Source organism: Molothrus aeneus, chromosome 1, assembly GCF_037042795.1.
Source record: "Molothrus aeneus isolate 106 chromosome 1, BPBGC_Maene_1.0, whole genome shotgun sequence".
NCBI classification, from domain to species: Eukaryota; Metazoa; Chordata; class Aves; order Passeriformes; family Icteridae; genus Molothrus; species Molothrus aeneus.
The window spans coordinates 92,282,979-92,301,734 of record NC_089646.1 but is presented as its reverse complement, the minus strand read 5'-3'; the positions used below and the strand labels follow the sequence as shown (position 1 = coordinate 92,301,734).

Here is an 18,756-nt window from a genome sequence, read left to right as displayed (position 1 = left end):
CAAAGATGAACAGACTCAAAAACCAGGAGAGTGAATGTTGGAAGTAGTGCTATCTTACTAATAATTTTTAAAGTTATTTTTGAAAAGTTGAATAAGGGGCAAAAAATAATTTAAAATCCTAATAGCAACTCAGAGTGGCTGTGCTGAGAACAAGGATGGATGCAGCCATCAGAAAACACTTGAGATAATGGCACTCACCAGGGATAAGACTGACAGACCTACAGACCACAGATTTACAAGTCATGGCCAGGGCTGCTTACACAGTCGTAGCACTACCTGACTGGGGACTGAAGGAAGGGAGAGCCACATGCAACCCTGCATTTTGCAAACACTCATACTCACAAACTATTTTTGGAGACATATTGGAAGAGGCATCAGGGACTGACAACAGGTTTTGTCTGAACAAATGAAACATTTTCTACCTTGATAGATCCTCTCAGTTTCTCTGCTATTCTCTACTACATCCAATTTAAAAAAAAAAAACAAACTCCTGAGGCAACTCTATGCAGCTTAAAATCTGGCATAAACCATGCAAATTCCTGATTTTGCAACTGCGGGTAGACTGGAAACCACTACAATCACATTAATGACCAATCACTTCCAATTGGGCAGTGCTGGCACATTAAACACTGCAGAATGAATCTAGATTTTAATATGCTACTTAAAAACTGAATCACTCCCAATCTATTCTTCTTCCACTGAATATTTTGAAATACCACTGTAAATCTGTACAAGGAGAAATCTGAATTCCTGTAGATTTTTCTTCCAGACTTACACTGTGTAGCTCACCAATGCAATTTTCTAAGCTATTACATTGTGCAGTGACATAAAACTTGCATGGAAAAGACCCAGGCACAGAAATTAGGTATTTTGGAACAAGGCCTGCTCCCTAACACCAAGAGGAAATGAGTAAGCAACTACATTCCACAGAGAATGAAAAAAACCCTCTCTCTCTAATAATGCAGGTTTTTTGGGACACAAATGTCTACTATTCCCCCACCCAAACCTCCTCAGGTACATTTCAACTATACTAACAAAGAATGGTAAAAAAAGAAAAAGGAAGCAAAAAATAAAAGTTTAATTTCACAGCAAACATTAAGGCTAAGAAGAGTTTTGTCCTTCTATCCCTCCAGTGTATTTATCCACTAAGGTTTAGTCTCTTCAGCTATGCCACACTGAAAATAATAAAGAAGTCTATTTAATAAAATTATATAGACCTCATGAACAGAATTTCAATAATGAAGTCATGAAATCAAGAAATTTCAAAACTTACCCAAAGGCAGAGAGGAACACACAATCATCATGCAAAATATTCGCTACTCTTTCAAAGGTTCTGTAATTATCAGAGTCCTTTTGCTCAAAGTACCCAATAATATTTCTTCTGCTGCGCTGTAAAAACAAAGGTTGAATTATAACTTGCATCAAATTATCAAAAACAGTCATTACTCCCTACAGATATTAAATAGAGAGATACCATTCATTCAACCATCAGTAAATGCAGAAATTATTTCTTTTTTGCCTTTCCAATATTCAGAAGAATCCTTGTGAATATTTTTTTGATGAGGAATATTAAAAGTATCTTGTCAAATACAACACATGATTCTTTTCAAATTTTTAAAAGCAAGATAAATAACTTAGCAGTGGAGTGAATGCAGCTCAACGTGACTACACTAATTTTTAATATTGCAAGTGATCCAGTTTTCCATTCAGTTAAAAAAAAACCCACAAGGTACTGACCATTCCACAGCTCAACCTTGAAAAAAAATTTGGAAAAGGAATAAAATTGAAATACTTACATCAAGAGAACTAATTTCTTCCAAATCCTGGACCTCCCGAATAGGGTTACTTTTCTGCTGCCTGATGTAATCTGCTATTGCTGTCACAGATCTCTGGCCCCTGTATTCCCTCTTCATCATCATGCCATTCCGGAAGAGCTTCAGAGTTGGGTATTTGCTTATCCTGTACCTCTGAGCTATATCAGCTAAAAAGGAATGAAGAAAATAAAAGCAAAGCCCTACAAATACAGAAATATACTGAAGACGGTTTCTTATGTGTATATATGTCTGCCTGTATATGAAATCTCTGAACCAGCAGTTCTGTATCTTTAAGCAACAAGATGACAAAACAAAAAAAAACAAAACAAAAAAAACCACCCAAAAAACCAACCAACCAGAAAAACCCCCAACAAAAACAACCTCCCCAAAAACCCCCAAAGCAAAAGCTCCAAAACCGTTCACACCTATATTCTTCCCATGTACTGATTGTCATAAAAGAAAAAATTACCAAAATCTGCATCAAGCAAAGACTCAGCTTGGTCATGTATACTCATTTAGTACACTTCCTACAAACAACTAGGAAGGCAAATTTAAGAGCATAACAAGAACATAAAAATCTTCAAAGCTTGCCAATCTCAGTTAATTAACTCACTTGAGAAAATATTGATAAAATAAATCGTCTCCTATTTTTCTTCAAACTTAGGATTTTCACCTCAGTTGCAATGCTGGAAATATAACTGTCATGTCTAAAATGTTTGAGAATGTACACCCTGAGCAAAGTATTTTTTGAAGGCTGTGAAGACCAGAAGACTGCTGTTCCACTTCTGAGATGTTCAGGTTTTGAACAAACACAAAATTCCAGGTTTCTAGATTAAGGCAAACACCTCTCTGGTCAACCAGTATCATCATTCCCTCCAAGACAGGTCTTCATTCACATCTGTACATACAGTCCAGTCTTCTTCCAGACTTGGACTACACAAAGCTTCACAAAACAAAGTAACATGTGATTGGCATTAATCTAGGATAAGAGCACTAGCTATTTTCACCTTTATCTAACAGCTCAGTTATTTATTGATTCACAAGACTTACAAATATAAAAGAATAAAACCAGAAAGAGGCCTTACAAGAAAATTAAAAGAGCAGCAAAGAAGAAAGCTAAGTAGAAGCAATATAAGTTTCCCACACATGTGCATCCTGTGCCCTTACAACCACTACTAAGGCACAAATGTAGTTCTTCACCACACCCCACCAGAGTTCTTAACATGCCCCTTTGTCCCTCTTCCACTTTGCTAAATCATTGGGACACAGCAAATTGCAATAGGTATTGCAGCTAGTTCCCAGCCACATATTGATGGGGAAGCTTACACATAACCAGCAAGTGATTCATGGCACATTGAGCAGGATCCAGCTGCCTTTGCTATGGTGTAGAAATTTGGTTTGTGCATCTCCAATATTCAGCAACTTCTTTAATCAAAGTTTTTAAGTATTTAATAGCTTTGAATGCTATTCCCCCTTTCAGATGTGGCTGAAGTCCTGCAAAGAACTTGACAATTTTATCAGGAAGAACTGAAGAAATGAGGTAACCAGATATACTTTGGGTTCTTAGGGAAGCAAGAATAAAAACAAACAATAAAGACACAGTATGTAATGTTAGATAGATTTCCAGAAGCACTTTCCTTTGGATTTTGCTTTGCTTAATTATTCCCTCCTGTTCACTCCTCCCCTGGAAATAAATCTAGAAAAAAATAAAATCTCACAGACTTTGTGAAAATTATTTATCTTCTTTTACAGAGTGAGATGCAGTTTACTTATATCTCTGGACCTAAACTCAACTAAATGCCCCCCAAATATGCCTACCTTCCCAAGCTACTTAAGCATTTGAGGAGACTCATTCCAGTCAACCACACCCACCACACTTCCCCTTCTTTTCTCTCAAGGAAGGACAGAGGTGGTGAATTCAGCAGACTGATCTATACTTTGGAAACAGAGAAGTTTTATTCAGTTGACAGAGAGAGGAAGGCATTGCAAGTGTAGCCTGTACACATATCCTTACTTTTCATGGACTCCTTACAAGTCACAGTGTACCCTTCATGTCACCTGGATTAGCCCACAGCAGGAAGGCAACCAAATGGGGTCCATGAGCACATGTGGCACAGTACTGAACAATGTGAGAACAAATCCACTCTGACAAAAACATCCCTTCTCAGCTATATATTTACCACAAAGCAGATTTGCTTTCTATCTTACACTTATTTTTTTAAAGAGAATGGAGAAGTCTAAATTCCAAGCTGCTAGAACAATACTAATCCTATTTGCAGCATTAGTTACTGAAAACAGTCTATGTACAAGTTGCACAGCTTAGATCAGTCTGAGAACTGAAAACAAAAAAAAAAACCCAAAAACTGAAAACAAGAGAATAAGAACCAGGTCTACTCCACAAAAATGTTCTCTAACATCTCCCAAGCAAACTTCAAAGTTTCACCAGCTTAGCCCAGTTCCTAAAAAGCTTTGCATCACTATAAAACAGCACAGAATTCAGCCTATCAATTTTGACTAAGAGGCCTTGACTTGTTTCCTAAATATCCCAGAAGTGCATTTCTTAATGCACTAATTACAGATAAAATTAAGGTAAAACATTTTATGTCCCCAGTGAAGAGTACTTTTATTTCAAATTAATACAAATTTCTCCATGGAGGATGTCAATATATTCAACATTAATGAACATTAGATTAATAATGTTTTCTTCCCTTAAACTCTACCACATTTTAGTTAAAGTACCTAAGAGCTGCCTGCAGGAAGGTGGCAAGTACAGCAGGAGAGGAATCACTTAATATTTGCTTGGTAGAAGACAAACATCTGCAAGCCAGGCATTTGCTGCCCTTCTCCCTGCTGACAGAAGGACCTTTGGTCTGACAGTCCCTGAGTTGGTCCAACCTTGACAGGGTCTGACAAGGAGCACAACATGTCAGGGTTTCACAGAAACACACTGAGATTAGTGACTCCTCCTGTTACAGACCTGCACAGCAAGAGAACACCAAACCCCACACTTCTTTGTCTCACAACATGGACTTCTCCCTCATGTTATTTCCACAGCTATAGGAGGATGCAAGGGTTGAAGAAGGGGCATTCAGAGGGTCAGGCAGGTTCTCCAAGTACATGCAGGTTCTGCAGTACCTAAGGATGTGGATCTTCATCAAGGGCTGAAGTTGTGTAAAAATATTAATGGCAATAAATGCCCACTGTCAAGGCTGAATTCAAACATTATTTCATAAGTCAGTACCTGCATGATCTTTACAAATTACATTGAGATTCCATGAATGCTGATATTTGAACTAACACAGAGAAATGACACTCCTACACAAGTAAGTATTTGAAAACCATCTTTTTACAAAAAATAAAATGCAAGTACATGAAAAACTGTTTGAATTAATTCAAAAGTCAAATAGAGTAAACCTTAAATGCTTCATTAAGCCCTGGCACTTGATACAGGAAGAGTTAGCATAAGCAGTGCAACTACAAAATTATATTCTTTTTAAAATTGGAAATACACAATGCAAATACATGGAATATTGTTTGAGCTCATTCACAGATTGCATTAGTTATAGTAAATCCTAAATTAAATTTAAAAATATTTCCTGACATTCCCACTGCCAACTTTCTGATGAAACAGACAAGGGCAATCTACCTACAAAAACCAACCAACTCTCCCAACTACAACTTTATGACTTTTTATTTTCTTCAGATATGAAGGTACCTAAAAGGAATAAGCCTTGTGTTTGTATTTTGCTGAATTAATCATTAAATCATAAATCTAGTGTTTACCAGAATAGTTTCACATTAATTATGATAGGAAGCTACTGACATACTTGATCATCTTCTTCTCTTCTACAAAACAAACTTTGATCACAGCAATGACTGCTGGATTCAGATGATTCTCCTCTCCATTTTGCACGTTTACCTGTTGACATTCAACCATTTCCAAACTGCCCAGACTTTTTTTTTCCACTATTCATTCTGCCAACTCCAACACAAATGTCTTGCAGTTGCTCAGTACTCTTCAGATATGCATTGATTGGTACTTCTCCTGAGCAAAGCTCTGTCTTACAACAGGGAAGAGACAGCAGTTCTTGTTTTGAAACAAACTTTTCTGTGAAACCTGACATTTACACTCAGGTTTTCTAAGACAGTCTCCCACGTCACCTTCTGACACAAGGATCTGAGCAAGACCCTCTAAGGAAGTAGGATTTGTGAGCCATATCTCTATGGATCATTTGTGATCCATATCTCTATCATATCTCTTGTACTGTCAGCCATTTCTCCAGAGCATTGTGTGTTCCTCTATTCAAAGGAATGCCAAAGCCCATTTTTTTGGGGTGTCAGGCTTTTCTCATGGTGTGTACACACATTACCCAAGCCACAGCTCCAAGCAAGCACACAGCCAGTGACTTGTTTCCCAGAATGCTTCAGACTCCACCATTCTAGGTTAACACCACAAGTCACTATCCAAAATTCAGCTAGCTAGATATCAGATTACATCACCAAGAATCTCAATTCCACTGCCACCAAGTTGAAATTAAATGTACAGTGAATAAAGTGTTGTAAAACTGCACTATATTGAAGAAAGCCCCCACCCACAATGTAGCTAAGAAGGTCCTTCCCAGTGAAGGCCCAGCAGTATTTACAAGGGTTACCATTAACTTAGTACACTGCTCTAATTTTTCAGGGCCATAATTCACACTATGACTAAACAAATACTTAGATTTTAAATCTACGGGACTTGTTCTCAAAAAACATGTCCAGTAGGATTTGAACAATATTGATAGTTATCCTAAATGCCTACCTCATCATATAAGGCAGCACCTGAAGAATTCACATGCTGAACAGAAGACTATAACAGCCTGAAAAGTTATCTGAAAGAAAATCAGAGTTTCAAAACTCAAACCCTGTAAAAATAACTTCTGAAAATACTCAGTGTCCCTTTTTCTAGAGGAGAGGGGAGTGGTCTCTTTATGTTGTCTGAGAAAGAGCAAGCACAAACCCAAGCTACTGCATTTCCTAACTTTGGTGTTACATGATGGTGGTAGGAGTTGCACAGCTACATATAGGGAGAGCTCAAATTTTCTGGATCTAACACCAATCTTTATTTTGTGTGTCAAATCATCTGAAGTCTTCCTCACCCTTCTGCAATATCTTCCATCTCAAAAATAACAAATCCTTTCAGCTGTTTATTTGAAGCTGGAATGACCAAATGAGTATTCTGCTAGCTCACCTGAGATCAGTCAACATCTTTTGAAGTCCCTCAGGCTACCCACTAGGGCACACTACAGATGACAAATGAAGTCTGTCTTTGATAGGTACCTTTTACTTTCATAATACACCATAAATTCTCCCCAGTTCAACTACTGCTCTTGTGACACTTGCAAGAAATCATAAGCCCTGGTGGAATACTCAGAAGCAGAATTAGAAAGGAACTTGGGAAAGCATATAAACTAAGCATCCTACTCCAATGATTGTGATACTGGAGACTGGTATGATGGACCAAAACAGGTAGGAGGAAAGCAATCAATATTCTGTATCAAACTCAGGTAACAGCAAATTTAAACCACCTTCTGCTGCAAAGGAGCATTCACAACAGTCATGCCTGCTCTAAGCAGGGCCTCATCAGTAGGCATCCCATAATCTTCTTTGACAGACTAACAAAATCACTCTCCTAAGGAGTGCCATCAACAACCTCTCCAAATCACTTACACTTTTTATTTTACCCAAAGATAACTCTCTCAGACTGATTTTTTTTTTCCCAAGCAAAGTGACAAGAATGCAATGAAATCCTCATGCTTGTTTAGAGGTTCATTTAGAGTTCCTTTAAGAACTTCCAAATTTGTTATCATTGAATTCTTTTGCTTACCAAAGGCACAGTAGCAACACAACCTCATCTCTGCAGCCTAGCATTAGCAACATGAGCACACATTGCAGGAACAGCCAGTCACAGAGAGCAGCAGCTCACAAAATTTAGGGAAAATACCACTCCCAGACACATCTGGAGTGGAAGAACAGTTCCCTAAACAGTCTGTCCAGCAGTTAACATCTCCTTACATACCCTCAGTGAGAAACTGATTTATGTTTGGAGGCACAAAGATCTATTCAAACTAGCTACTGTTTTTTATTTAACTCAGAAACCAAAAGAAAACATGGTGCAGTAGAACCAACCCCCCAATATATACACTTCAATTGACAAGAATTTTGCACCACAGCTCCTAATGCTGAATTTAGAGAAACTGTCCAAAATATAAACTCTCCCCCAGAGAAACATGAATTCTAGATTGCAATATCCACTCAGAGAGAACAGAAACATAGGAAATCTATTGTACCAAGTGAGTTTTCAACACTGCTGCTTAACATAAATTATTAAAAACACCCTGAAACACAAGCAAGAAAAAAAAATCACCCAAAAAACCCCAAACCATGAAGCAAAACCTTCCTAATAACATCTATGCAGTAAGATCTTCTGTAACTTTATATGGAAGATCACTTTTACCAGGTATTACTTGGATGAGAGGTGTCTAGTATTTAAGATAGCTGAATTAGTAAATTGAACATACCAAAACCATCAAAGATTTTAACAAGACACAATGTAGCAGAACTCAGACATTTTTAAGTTATAAAAGGATGTGGTCTTGGAAAAGCAAAGAGTACCTGCTTTAACTACCTGCTCCAGATTTACCTTTAGTCTACGTTGCACACCAGCTTAAACACAGCCTGGTGACTTTGCCTACATATTTCAGGTATAATTATCTTCTACAATATTACCAACTAGTGTAAAATATAACACATACAGAGACTTAATATAGTGTTAATATGTATATTTTGTATTTTATCACATTAGGGACTGTCACTTTCCAGAAAAAACATCTTTATATTGGCTATAAGAGCAGACAGAATGATGGTTTTGTCATTAGGCATCAAACATTTGGCAGTTCATCAATAATTCTCTTTAATTTGCTTTACCCTCAGAAGCTGGTGTGAGCTGTTGGGCCCTGCAGTGTGCTTCAATAATAGTGCATTAAATAGAAAGTATCTATGCCTGAGTAACCATTCTGAAAGCTGGTTTTGAGTGGCCAGAAATCAGCTATTTGGATTCCCTACAGAGTCTTGGCCTCAAAAAGAAGCAAATCATTTGCAATGCAAATAATCCACCATCTCTAGAACAACATTCTAACAGCAAATTACTAGTGGTATGAAATCTACAGACATAACAAACCACCAAAATATTGACATAAAACCTCTAGTGTTGTTAAAATATGTAAACACATACAAAAATATAAAGCTAGAGTAAAAAAATCCCAAACCACTAGCAATCTCGACACCAGCATTCAGCAAAATATTACAGCAGGCCCAACCTTGATAATACAGTAATATCTGCTTTATTACTAAAAAGCTGCTATTGCACACATTAAAATCCAAGTTAAAACACCTAAAACTTTAGGACATGCCAAATAATTGTGTGCCATAAAATGTACCATTGTTTAAAACCCAGCAAATAAATACTAGAAACTAGGAATGAATGACATGCACAACTCTGTTATTTCAATTCAAAAAGGCAATGTAAATTGCCTGTCATTAAAGGATTTTATTTTTAATTCTCACATTTTACATCTTCTGCAACAGCAGTCATGCTCATCTACTTAAATTAAGGACAAAAAAAATGAATACAGAGAATTAATGGTATTCCAGAAATATAAAGAAAAACCAAAACTCCTGGCAGCCTCCTACTACTTAGCCCCACTACAAGCACTCCCAGGAGGGATGACAATCTCTCCTGTAGCAACTCCTCCTCTCAGCTCTCTGTAACAAGCACCAGTTACCTTAATTCAAAGAGCATATGAGAGGATTAAGCAGCAAACATTTAAAGCATTTCAAACACTTGGTGGGGGACAAAATAAAGTTTTCTTGACTACAGCTGCTAAGACAAGAACATCTCATAGCTAAACACTGGGCATTCAGCTGCACAGATTCTCTGAGTTATTCAAGCAACTGAAGCTACAGCAAGGACTTCAGCAGTTAATTTAAACCTCGACTAAAAAACACAACACAGGCTGATTTTACCATGGTCTTTAGAGAGAACTTTATAGAAAGTTTTGTTGTCATTATCTTGACATGAAAATATGAGCCAATTTCCAATGATGCTTGTCCTTACAAATTAACAGTTTTGTAAAGCCCAAATAGTATAATCAGTATTGATTAAACTGAATTTCTCTGTTAATACTCTTTGGGAATCATAAGCCACTGTTAAGAAATTATTCCTAGAAATGCTGGTCTCCAAGAAGCATAAAATAACAAGCTGATCCAACAGTGTAATAAAATTCTTGGTACTATCCATTTGCCTTTCAATGTGCAGCAGAAGTTCCTCACATTTTACTTATTAAGGGATTTAAAAAGAACTTTAGGAATTAGTACCAGCATAAAGTAAGATATTGCATATAATTTTCATGTCTGGGCATGGGGAAAACCCACCCCAAACAGGGAACTGTTTGCTGGCATGTGCAACAACAGCAGAGCAAAGCTCTGATCCCTGCCTGGCTGTGTGAAAGGAAACTTACAGCCCCCACCATGACTCCAAGGTGGAAGGAAGATCTGATCAGAACATATTCTTCATGCTAACAGTGGAAGGTTACCCCTTCCTTTTCTTGGTTGTGAAGACCTGCATCATTTGTTGCACTAGTGCTTCTCTGACATGTGAATGAGCCAATTCAATTTATAATCACAGCCCTATTTTCCTCATTAAGTGAGATAGGCTGAACTGATAAAAAAGGATGTTGATGGATGCAATGAGAATGAAACATTGGAAATTGCCCTGACAAATTTGGAAGGAGAGGTTTGTTGATATATTAAAAGCAACCCTGGGCTAAAGGACGGGCCATCTACAGCTACACTTTGCACAGCTATTTAGCATATTTCTCAATACAATTACTAACTTGGTAGCAGGACGGCACAGAAAAACCTAAATCAAGATTTACTTACAATGCTGATCACAGTCTACTCTAGCAAACACCACTTGATTCTTATCTGGATATTCTTCTTTGATTACATTAGAAGCTTCCTCAAAAATAGGATGCAGCATTTGGCTGAAGCGGCACCTGTAAATAGAACACAAAATCATGACTTCAAAATATCACTTTGAAATATTTCAGTTGATGACTACTGGAACATTTCAATCTTTGAAGGAAAAAGAAAAAAAGAAAACAAAGAAAAGCCATTGAAAAAAATCACATCTACATGTAATCATCCCAGTAACTGAGTGGATAAAAATCAGTTCAAAAGTAACTTGAATGAATCAGGTGCAGAAAAAAAAGTAATTCTGAAAGAATACATAGTTCAAGATACACTCCCCTGCTTTATCTCCCTAGGAAACACCATTAATCAATTAGAAGCCTTTAGGAAATATATTCTATTCAGACAGTATGTTGTTAATTTTTTCTACCTGAATTACCCCATGGAAAGTGAATTTAAAAATGTAGTAAAAGTTGTTCCTTCGATTGTTGAGATTTAAATATTCACCAACACCACCTTCAAGAAATATCACGGGTAATTTTCTGTGGGTCAACAATACAAGTTATAAGTATCATGTATTATATTATTGCTCAGGTTTGGCAGAATTTGAGCAGACTACCTTTACAGCAGCAAGAACAAAGAGAACCCTAAGGGTCCCTTCTTCCAGTAATGTCAGATTTTGATGCAAATTTTCTCTTCTTGCCCACAGAAAAGGTGGTAGGATTGTAAAGATGCTTCAGTGGCTTTAGGGAGTTTAGGGTAACAGTAGTGCACAAGCAAGCCCATTACAAATATGTCAACAAAATTATTTTATATTGTGTCCTTCCAAACATATGGCAGATTTTTAAACTGGAGATGGATAATGGCACTGTAGAAATTGTAAGAATGAGACTTCAAGGAGTAGACTTGCAATAAACCAGCCTGCACTGAAAACCACCTTAAACATAACAGTGACAGCCTGGGGATGCAGTTATGTCTGCAACAGCAAACATGTAAGTGAAGAGCAAGTCTTGCTCTCAAAATGCCAAGAGACCTGAAGTCCACCTTCTGAAAAAACCTGACTGAGCAGCTCAGCTGCATGCTACACATTTATGCAGCATGTACATGTTACCATGTATATGCTACAATGGCTTCTTGACCCCCATTCTTCTCCACACTTAAAACAGAGAACCTCCATGACTAAAACTGATCTGTTCTCACTCATAAATCAGGTTACATCACAGACTGGCAGTGTGCTATGTTGAGGGATTATTGCTGCATGCCTAAAAGTAATGATCGTAATTAAGGCTGCAATGTTTTAAAACTGTAGCCCATAATAATGTGAACCAAGCAAGCATAGACAGGAGAAGCAATCAGGACCTAAACCCAGGAAAGAACTGGTTTGAAAGCAAGAGACTACTGTATTTTCAATTAGAAAACTATAGCCAAACATGATAGTTTTCAAAAGACAGAAGCTTAAATATAAAAAAAACCAAAAAAACAACTTGAATAACTTACCAATCAGCATAAAAATTAACTAAAGCAACATCTGCATTGTCTGAGAAGAAAGAAAAAGAAAAAGCCCAATGTCACATTGTGAGGCAAACTTCTCAGTTCTTTTATTCGAGATTATAAAAGTATGCAAAAAAACTACAAAAGCAAATATTTCTAGATAATTCAGCATAAAGCTTAGTCTGGTTGCTAGAAAACTGCTGGGGTAAATCTCATCTGAAATATAATCTATAACAAATGGGAAAAAGATGGAAGAGGCCTTCAGTCAAGTGTTCTATTGACTTTATTGATATATAAGATAAAAAAAAATGTAAATACTTAAGGCATTAAGACACACAAAATAATTAAGTGACACATGCAGCAAAAATTATTTCTGGATTCAAAATTAAGGCACTCACATCCAGAAACTGAACTCTAGTAGCTCTTACGCACTAGCTCTATTATTCATAAGCATTAAAAATTAGTTAAAAGCTGAAATCCCAACTATTTGGGGTAGAAGACTGAGAAACAGGCAACCCGTCGGTGCAACTTGCTCTGGTTTCTCCTTACTTGTCTTATTTAACCTGGATACTATGGCAAAAGCTAACAAAGAAATTTTCAGTCCCCAAAACCAGAAAAATAATAAGGAACACTAAAAAAATGCAGTACTACATGAATACATATAATGAAGTAATGAAGTAATGTTCTTATGCATTCCTTTTCACATATTAAGCAAAAATTTAAAAAAGGATAAATTTCTGGCCCAAAAAAGAAGTATTATCTTTATAGAATATAATAACTAACCATGCTTTAAATTAATTTTTAGTAGTAGTACTGACCTAGACACTGAAAAAAATTGAAATACATACTCAAACTACAGAATATCAGCCACAGTTTTATAAAGCAGAAATGCTGACAAAGCAGAAAACTGACAAAGCTACAGAGAGTTACATGTGAAGATAAGGATGCTTAAAGCCTGGAAAAGACAACATGCTCATAAAGACAACTCTTGAGTAGGCTGGAGAACACCACAGTTTGATTACAATTATGATGTTAAGATTTTCATTATCAGCAAGGGATGCCAGTGGTGAATAGGTAAGTAACAAGCACTGAGAAGTTTAGGGTCACCTCCAACGTATAAAGTATTTCTTGAAAGTACTGGGATGAATTTCAGAAGCACTCACACTTAGCATATATTCCCTTTTGTGAATTACAATGTATAAAATAATTTTATATTTTCCACTGTAGAAAAAGTATTTACAAACAGCTCTCATATCACAAAGCAATCTCATATCATAAGGCAGGTTCTAGTCCAGACCTTATTAAAGATTTTTCACCCTGGATATATTTGAAACAATGTAATAACTTTTTCCTGCAAAGACAACCAGATACAGGCAAGTTGTATACTTCTCAGAGGGAAAGGTTTCGGACAAGAAACACATATCTGTTTAAATTAAAGATTTCCATTTTATGAGACACCAGAATCAGGACAGTGCTTAACCTGAGAAAAGGCAGAGCTGAACAAACAAGATACTTAAGGCCCATAACCATGGGTTTCACTTGCTGCTATTTTTGGGGGGGGGGGGAAACTTTTAAAATGCCCTCTAGACTAGTTTTGGTTATGCAATCAAGCATTCCCTTCTGCAAACAAGATAACAGTTATTTTCTTAAGACACTTCAAATTCTCATTGCAATACATTAGTTCAGACAGCTAATTTCAACCACAGGCATTTAATATTTCTAAGCCGATTGCAATTCATATATTCAAAGCTAGGCTATGAATATTCATTTAATACCACTGCAATATTCACACAGATAAGTAACTGCAGACATACAAGGAAAAAAAATTATTCGAAGTACTCACTTAAAATGTCATCTATATTTCCACTATCTAGACTTGTTATTTCACTTCTTGCTGGATTAAAAAGCCAAGACACCTAAAAAGAGAAAGCAAACCAGTAAGGTATGTTTCAGCAGTAAAGTAGTAACTGATGTGTGATTTTTAAGTGTTGGAGTTCAAAAGCTGGAGAAGAACAGTAAAAGAACTGTAATTCAGTCAATGCATTTCAGATGATTGCAGTACTACAAATATACAAATGAACTACCAATATAACATACTTTCACATTGAAAGAAAAATTAGTTTTTTAAATACCATTCTCTATTATGTAGCTAGAAATGTTACAGGTAAATCTGCACCTTTAAGAGTAACTTATATTCATAACTTCAGTCTGAAGTAAGAAATGAAACCCCATTTCAGCAACCTCACACAGGTGGGCACGTAGGTTTTACCCAGACACAAGTAATTCCTTCTGTCACTTAGAGGACTTGCCTGACAAAAAAGGTTCGCATTAAGTAAAGCCTCAGCCACCTGCATTTTTATTGTTGTTTTAGGAAACTATTTCAATACATCTAACTCAACTAGCTACAGTCTTTTATCTCTTCACACTTCTTCAGTCCCAGCATGCGATAGACTCATCAGACTGTAAAAACCAAGACACCACATCAGCTAAATCATTCAATTACAAAGCAACCTTTATATTACTCTTAATGCAACTCTCATAGCAATACACAGTTTTATGGATGGACACTCATTTTCAGTGCAACTGGCCCAGATCTTTATTTTTCTAAAGTGCAGTGGAAGAAATAGGAGGTAGAGTTCTATTCCAGGTGAGAGAGTCATCAGTGAATTACAATTTATTTTTGCTTTGAGAGAGACAAGCATGCAAATGTTTGAGTAGGATAATATAGATTCTTGTCTGGGACATGAGTGTTTCCATCCTGAGTAAGCCAGTCAGAAAGTCATCACTTCTGTAAGCCCAGTCAGAGCTTGGACCAGACTCTCTGCTGTGATGGCTTCATGGTTTCAAGTAATGTATGGTTCCTCAGCTGACAGAGGTAATAGCAAAGGAAAAGGAAGGGTTTTGGAAGAGAAATGAGAAGCACAGGTCAAGGAGTTGGGCAGAGATCAGAGATTCACACAGACATCCCACCCACACTGAGATGCAGCAGCACACACATGCTATTGATGTTCCCTTTTTTACTCCTTGAGGTGGAAACAAAATCTGCCTATGGCTCAAGAGGCACCAAGGAAAAACATAGCTAAAAGCACTAAAAGCATAAAGACCATCCAAATAAAACCACACAGAGCAGCTGTATAGCAGGAACCAGTGATATAAGGTTCTTTGCATTTATGGAAGACCTTGAGACCTATCCTGAACTTATAGTAGGACCATGACTACAAAGAACAAGCCTCCAGCATATACCTGCCTTTGACACTGTTTACAATTTATCAAAAAACTCATTTAATGTCACACACCAAATTTTGTTACATTTATTACAAGTGTATATGAAATATTGCCAAATTGGATCCCTGCTTTCCTTAAGATCAGCTTCAAAGATGGTAGGAAACTTCTGCAGTGAGACACTGTTAAGAGCTCTAAAACTATCACAGTAAATCACACACAGGTGAGATTTGCAGCAATCAATCATTTTCAATTCTTTCTGATTTGTGGATCACTAATCAGAAAGATTACTAATGTGGATCACTAATCACTTCCCAGTGAAGACAGTGATCCTTTCACATTTCCCACATGGAGGCCCTTGGGTAGCAGATAACTCTATCTTGCACACCAGCTGTTGGAACACAAAATATGTACCAGTGCTCCTCTCTTGGTAGTTGAATAAGATGCCATTCTTAAATGAAAATCTAAGAATTGTGGTGGAGTTTGCACAGTCTTCCTGTGGCATCTCAACTGCTTGAGACAAGTATCTGAACTATGGCTCTAAGACGACTGTAGAGAAACAGAGCTGTGAGGTCCAGAGATTAAACAGGCAGTGTAACAATACAATCTGCCAAAAAATTATCTGATTAAGCAACCTATGCAATGCACAAGTTCAAGCAGGCCAGTGTTCAGGGAGGTCCTCTGAAGATGCTGGCATTGCTGACTAGTGAGCAGCAAGAAGGTAGAATCTGCCTCTGGAATGAGAAGCTACCTGTATGGACCCAGATCCACACCGGCCAAATTACACCCAGAGAAGTAACAGCTGATGGCAACCCTTAGTGCAGACACCTCCCCATCACCCCTTGGGTGGTGCATGGGATGACAGCTTCCATGATGTTGCTGGGGGGAGGTTCTGGTAGTAGAAGTTATGTTTGTAACATAAGGGGTCAGGTCAGCATGTGCTGGCACAGGTTTTACTTGTACACAGGTGTTGCTTTGTTGCAAATGTCAGGTTTGACCTAACTTGAGTACAATTGAAGCAGTAGCTACAATTAACAATAACAGCTGAAATATTGCTCTAGACAATAATGGATAGGGTATTTCAACAATAATTTTCTTGGCCATCATCTGATCCTACTGAAGGTGACTTTGCAAATTCAATGTTCTAAGGCTTTAGCTGCCTTGCAAGGCCTCAAGAACCTCTGATCACCCTGAAAACCACAGAGTTACTTAAGCTGCTTGCAATCTTGGACAAGGTTTGTTTACAGAGAAAATCCACACAAGCCTCTAGAAAGCAGGAACTTTTCAGTAGCTGCACACAAGCTCTGCATCACCATTCATACTTGAAGAGAATTTCCATTGTAGGTCTTGGTATAACTATTTTCACAGGAGCTCAGCAGTAGCACTTCATATTGTCTAAACAAACCAAATGGGTAAGATAACAATTTCTTAAACACTCCTGGCTTTTTCTAGTATAACTTTCCAGCACCAAGACAAATCTTATCTAATAGGATAAGTTACACATAAATTAAACATAACATAGATAAGCGTATTATTTGCAGTCAAGAAATAGGCTCTGTTACTTAGCAGATATACTTCATGGATCAGGAACTGCAGTCATATTTGTAGATTGTCACAACACACTTAAAACACATTTAACTTGTAATGCAAATATTTAAGGGCACCATGAAAGCACAGGACTTACTAACCAATGAGATCCTCTTCTAGACTGTGCTATATGCAAAAAAGAGGAATTAAAACTAATACTTCTTTATAGGACAAATAAATTTTGTGATTGCTTTCTTGACTCTTACTGTGGAAATGTGCATGGAAACGTGCAAGCTGCATGTACTAACACATTAACACCAAAACCAAGCATCTTCATGTATTGAAGGTGAAAAACAAATTAACCATATACCCTATTGTCCATTTGTATTGCAGTAGTGGAAAAATACTAAGACCACCTTCCCCCAAAAGTTGCACAAAATCTGAGATAATTGAAATACTTTTCCCACTAGTAGTATGAAAATTTCTGTTTCATCAAATATATTCATAATCACGTTCTCAAACATTTTATACTGACTAAATAATTGTGGGTGCCAAACTTTTAATAATAAGTAGACAGACTCATGGAAAAAAAAGCATTCCTTGAAGAAATGTCAATAAATATGCAAGACACACTCCAGGCTGAAGCTTTCATTAAGGTATAATGCCTGTAAGGAAGAAAACACCTCCTTTTGACCCAGTAATCTTGCTGTCCTATGGGATGCAAGAAGATTTATGATATTACTAGTATTAATATTTATCATAAAGGAATACAAATTTGTATTTAATTTCTAAGAAGCTACACTGTTTTGAGAATATTTTCTGACCTTTTTGAGGCATGTGCTTGATACCCATGAGCAGAAAACAAGACATTTTTGAGGAGATAATTTCTGAATATCAGCTACACACTTTATAAAAGGTATTGAACATAAGTCCTGAAAAACATACTGGCTAAGGAAAGTATTCAGAATTTTTCACTTTTAAATGCAAACTTTAGGTTCCACTGCTCATAGCAGGACATATGGATGATGGTTCATATTCGTAACTGAAGTAAAAAAAATAAATTTCAAACTGGCATTACAAGATAGCTACAAACTCATTGAAGAAAGCATCTTGAAAAAATAATTCAAAAGGAGAATTGGTTACTGAAGTGCACCTGAAAACAACTCAACTTTCTGCAGTTACATTGGATAAAATTAAGTATTTTTTATATTTCTATTTTTTAAACATACAAACTGAAAATCTGATGGTAAAAGTAAGTAGCTATGAAATAAAAATATTCTAAAAATAGAGTAGGATATAATACTTTAAATACTTGAGTGAAGCTGCTCAAGTTAGATTAGGATATTTATAATCTACTCACAACATTTAACACTACAGAAAAATGACAAAACAAATGTAGACTGAAACAAGCAAATGCAGAAAGCTTTATGCACTTACAGAATACATTGCTTGAGGGAAAAATCAGGAACTGAACAATGTGTTCACAAAGATAAAATTTAGCTCATATGGGGGAGGGAAGAAGAGGCAATGACATACACTTTTACTCTTCTGGTCCTCAGAAATACTGTCAAATAAAGCAGGAACATCATGGCTCAGGTTCCTGGGAGTTTCTGAAGATAACAGTGGTCATGCTTTTTCTGGGAAGTTTAATTAGTACAGATATCTTAGTGTTTCTGATCAAGATTTGGTCCTC

General features: G+C 36.8%; 1 protein-coding gene across 1 annotated transcript in view; it reads right to left on the bottom strand.

Moving 5' to 3' along the window:
* The window catches only part of ERP44 (endoplasmic reticulum protein 44), a 47,716-nt gene that overhangs the window by 14,005 nt on the left and 14,955 nt on the right, over window positions 1–18,756 (bottom strand). The window contains exons 2-6 of the mRNA XM_066560863.1: window positions 14,158–14,230; window positions 12,321–12,360; window positions 10,794–10,909; window positions 1,797–1,981; window positions 1,274–1,389 (exon numbers count right to left, since the gene is read on the bottom strand). Coding sequence (XP_066416960.1) covers window positions 1,274–1,389; window positions 1,797–1,981; window positions 10,794–10,909; window positions 12,321–12,360; window positions 14,158–14,230 — 530 coding nt within the window. The remainder of the gene's footprint in view (window positions 1–1,273; window positions 1,390–1,796; window positions 1,982–10,793; window positions 10,910–12,320; window positions 12,361–14,157; window positions 14,231–18,756) is intronic.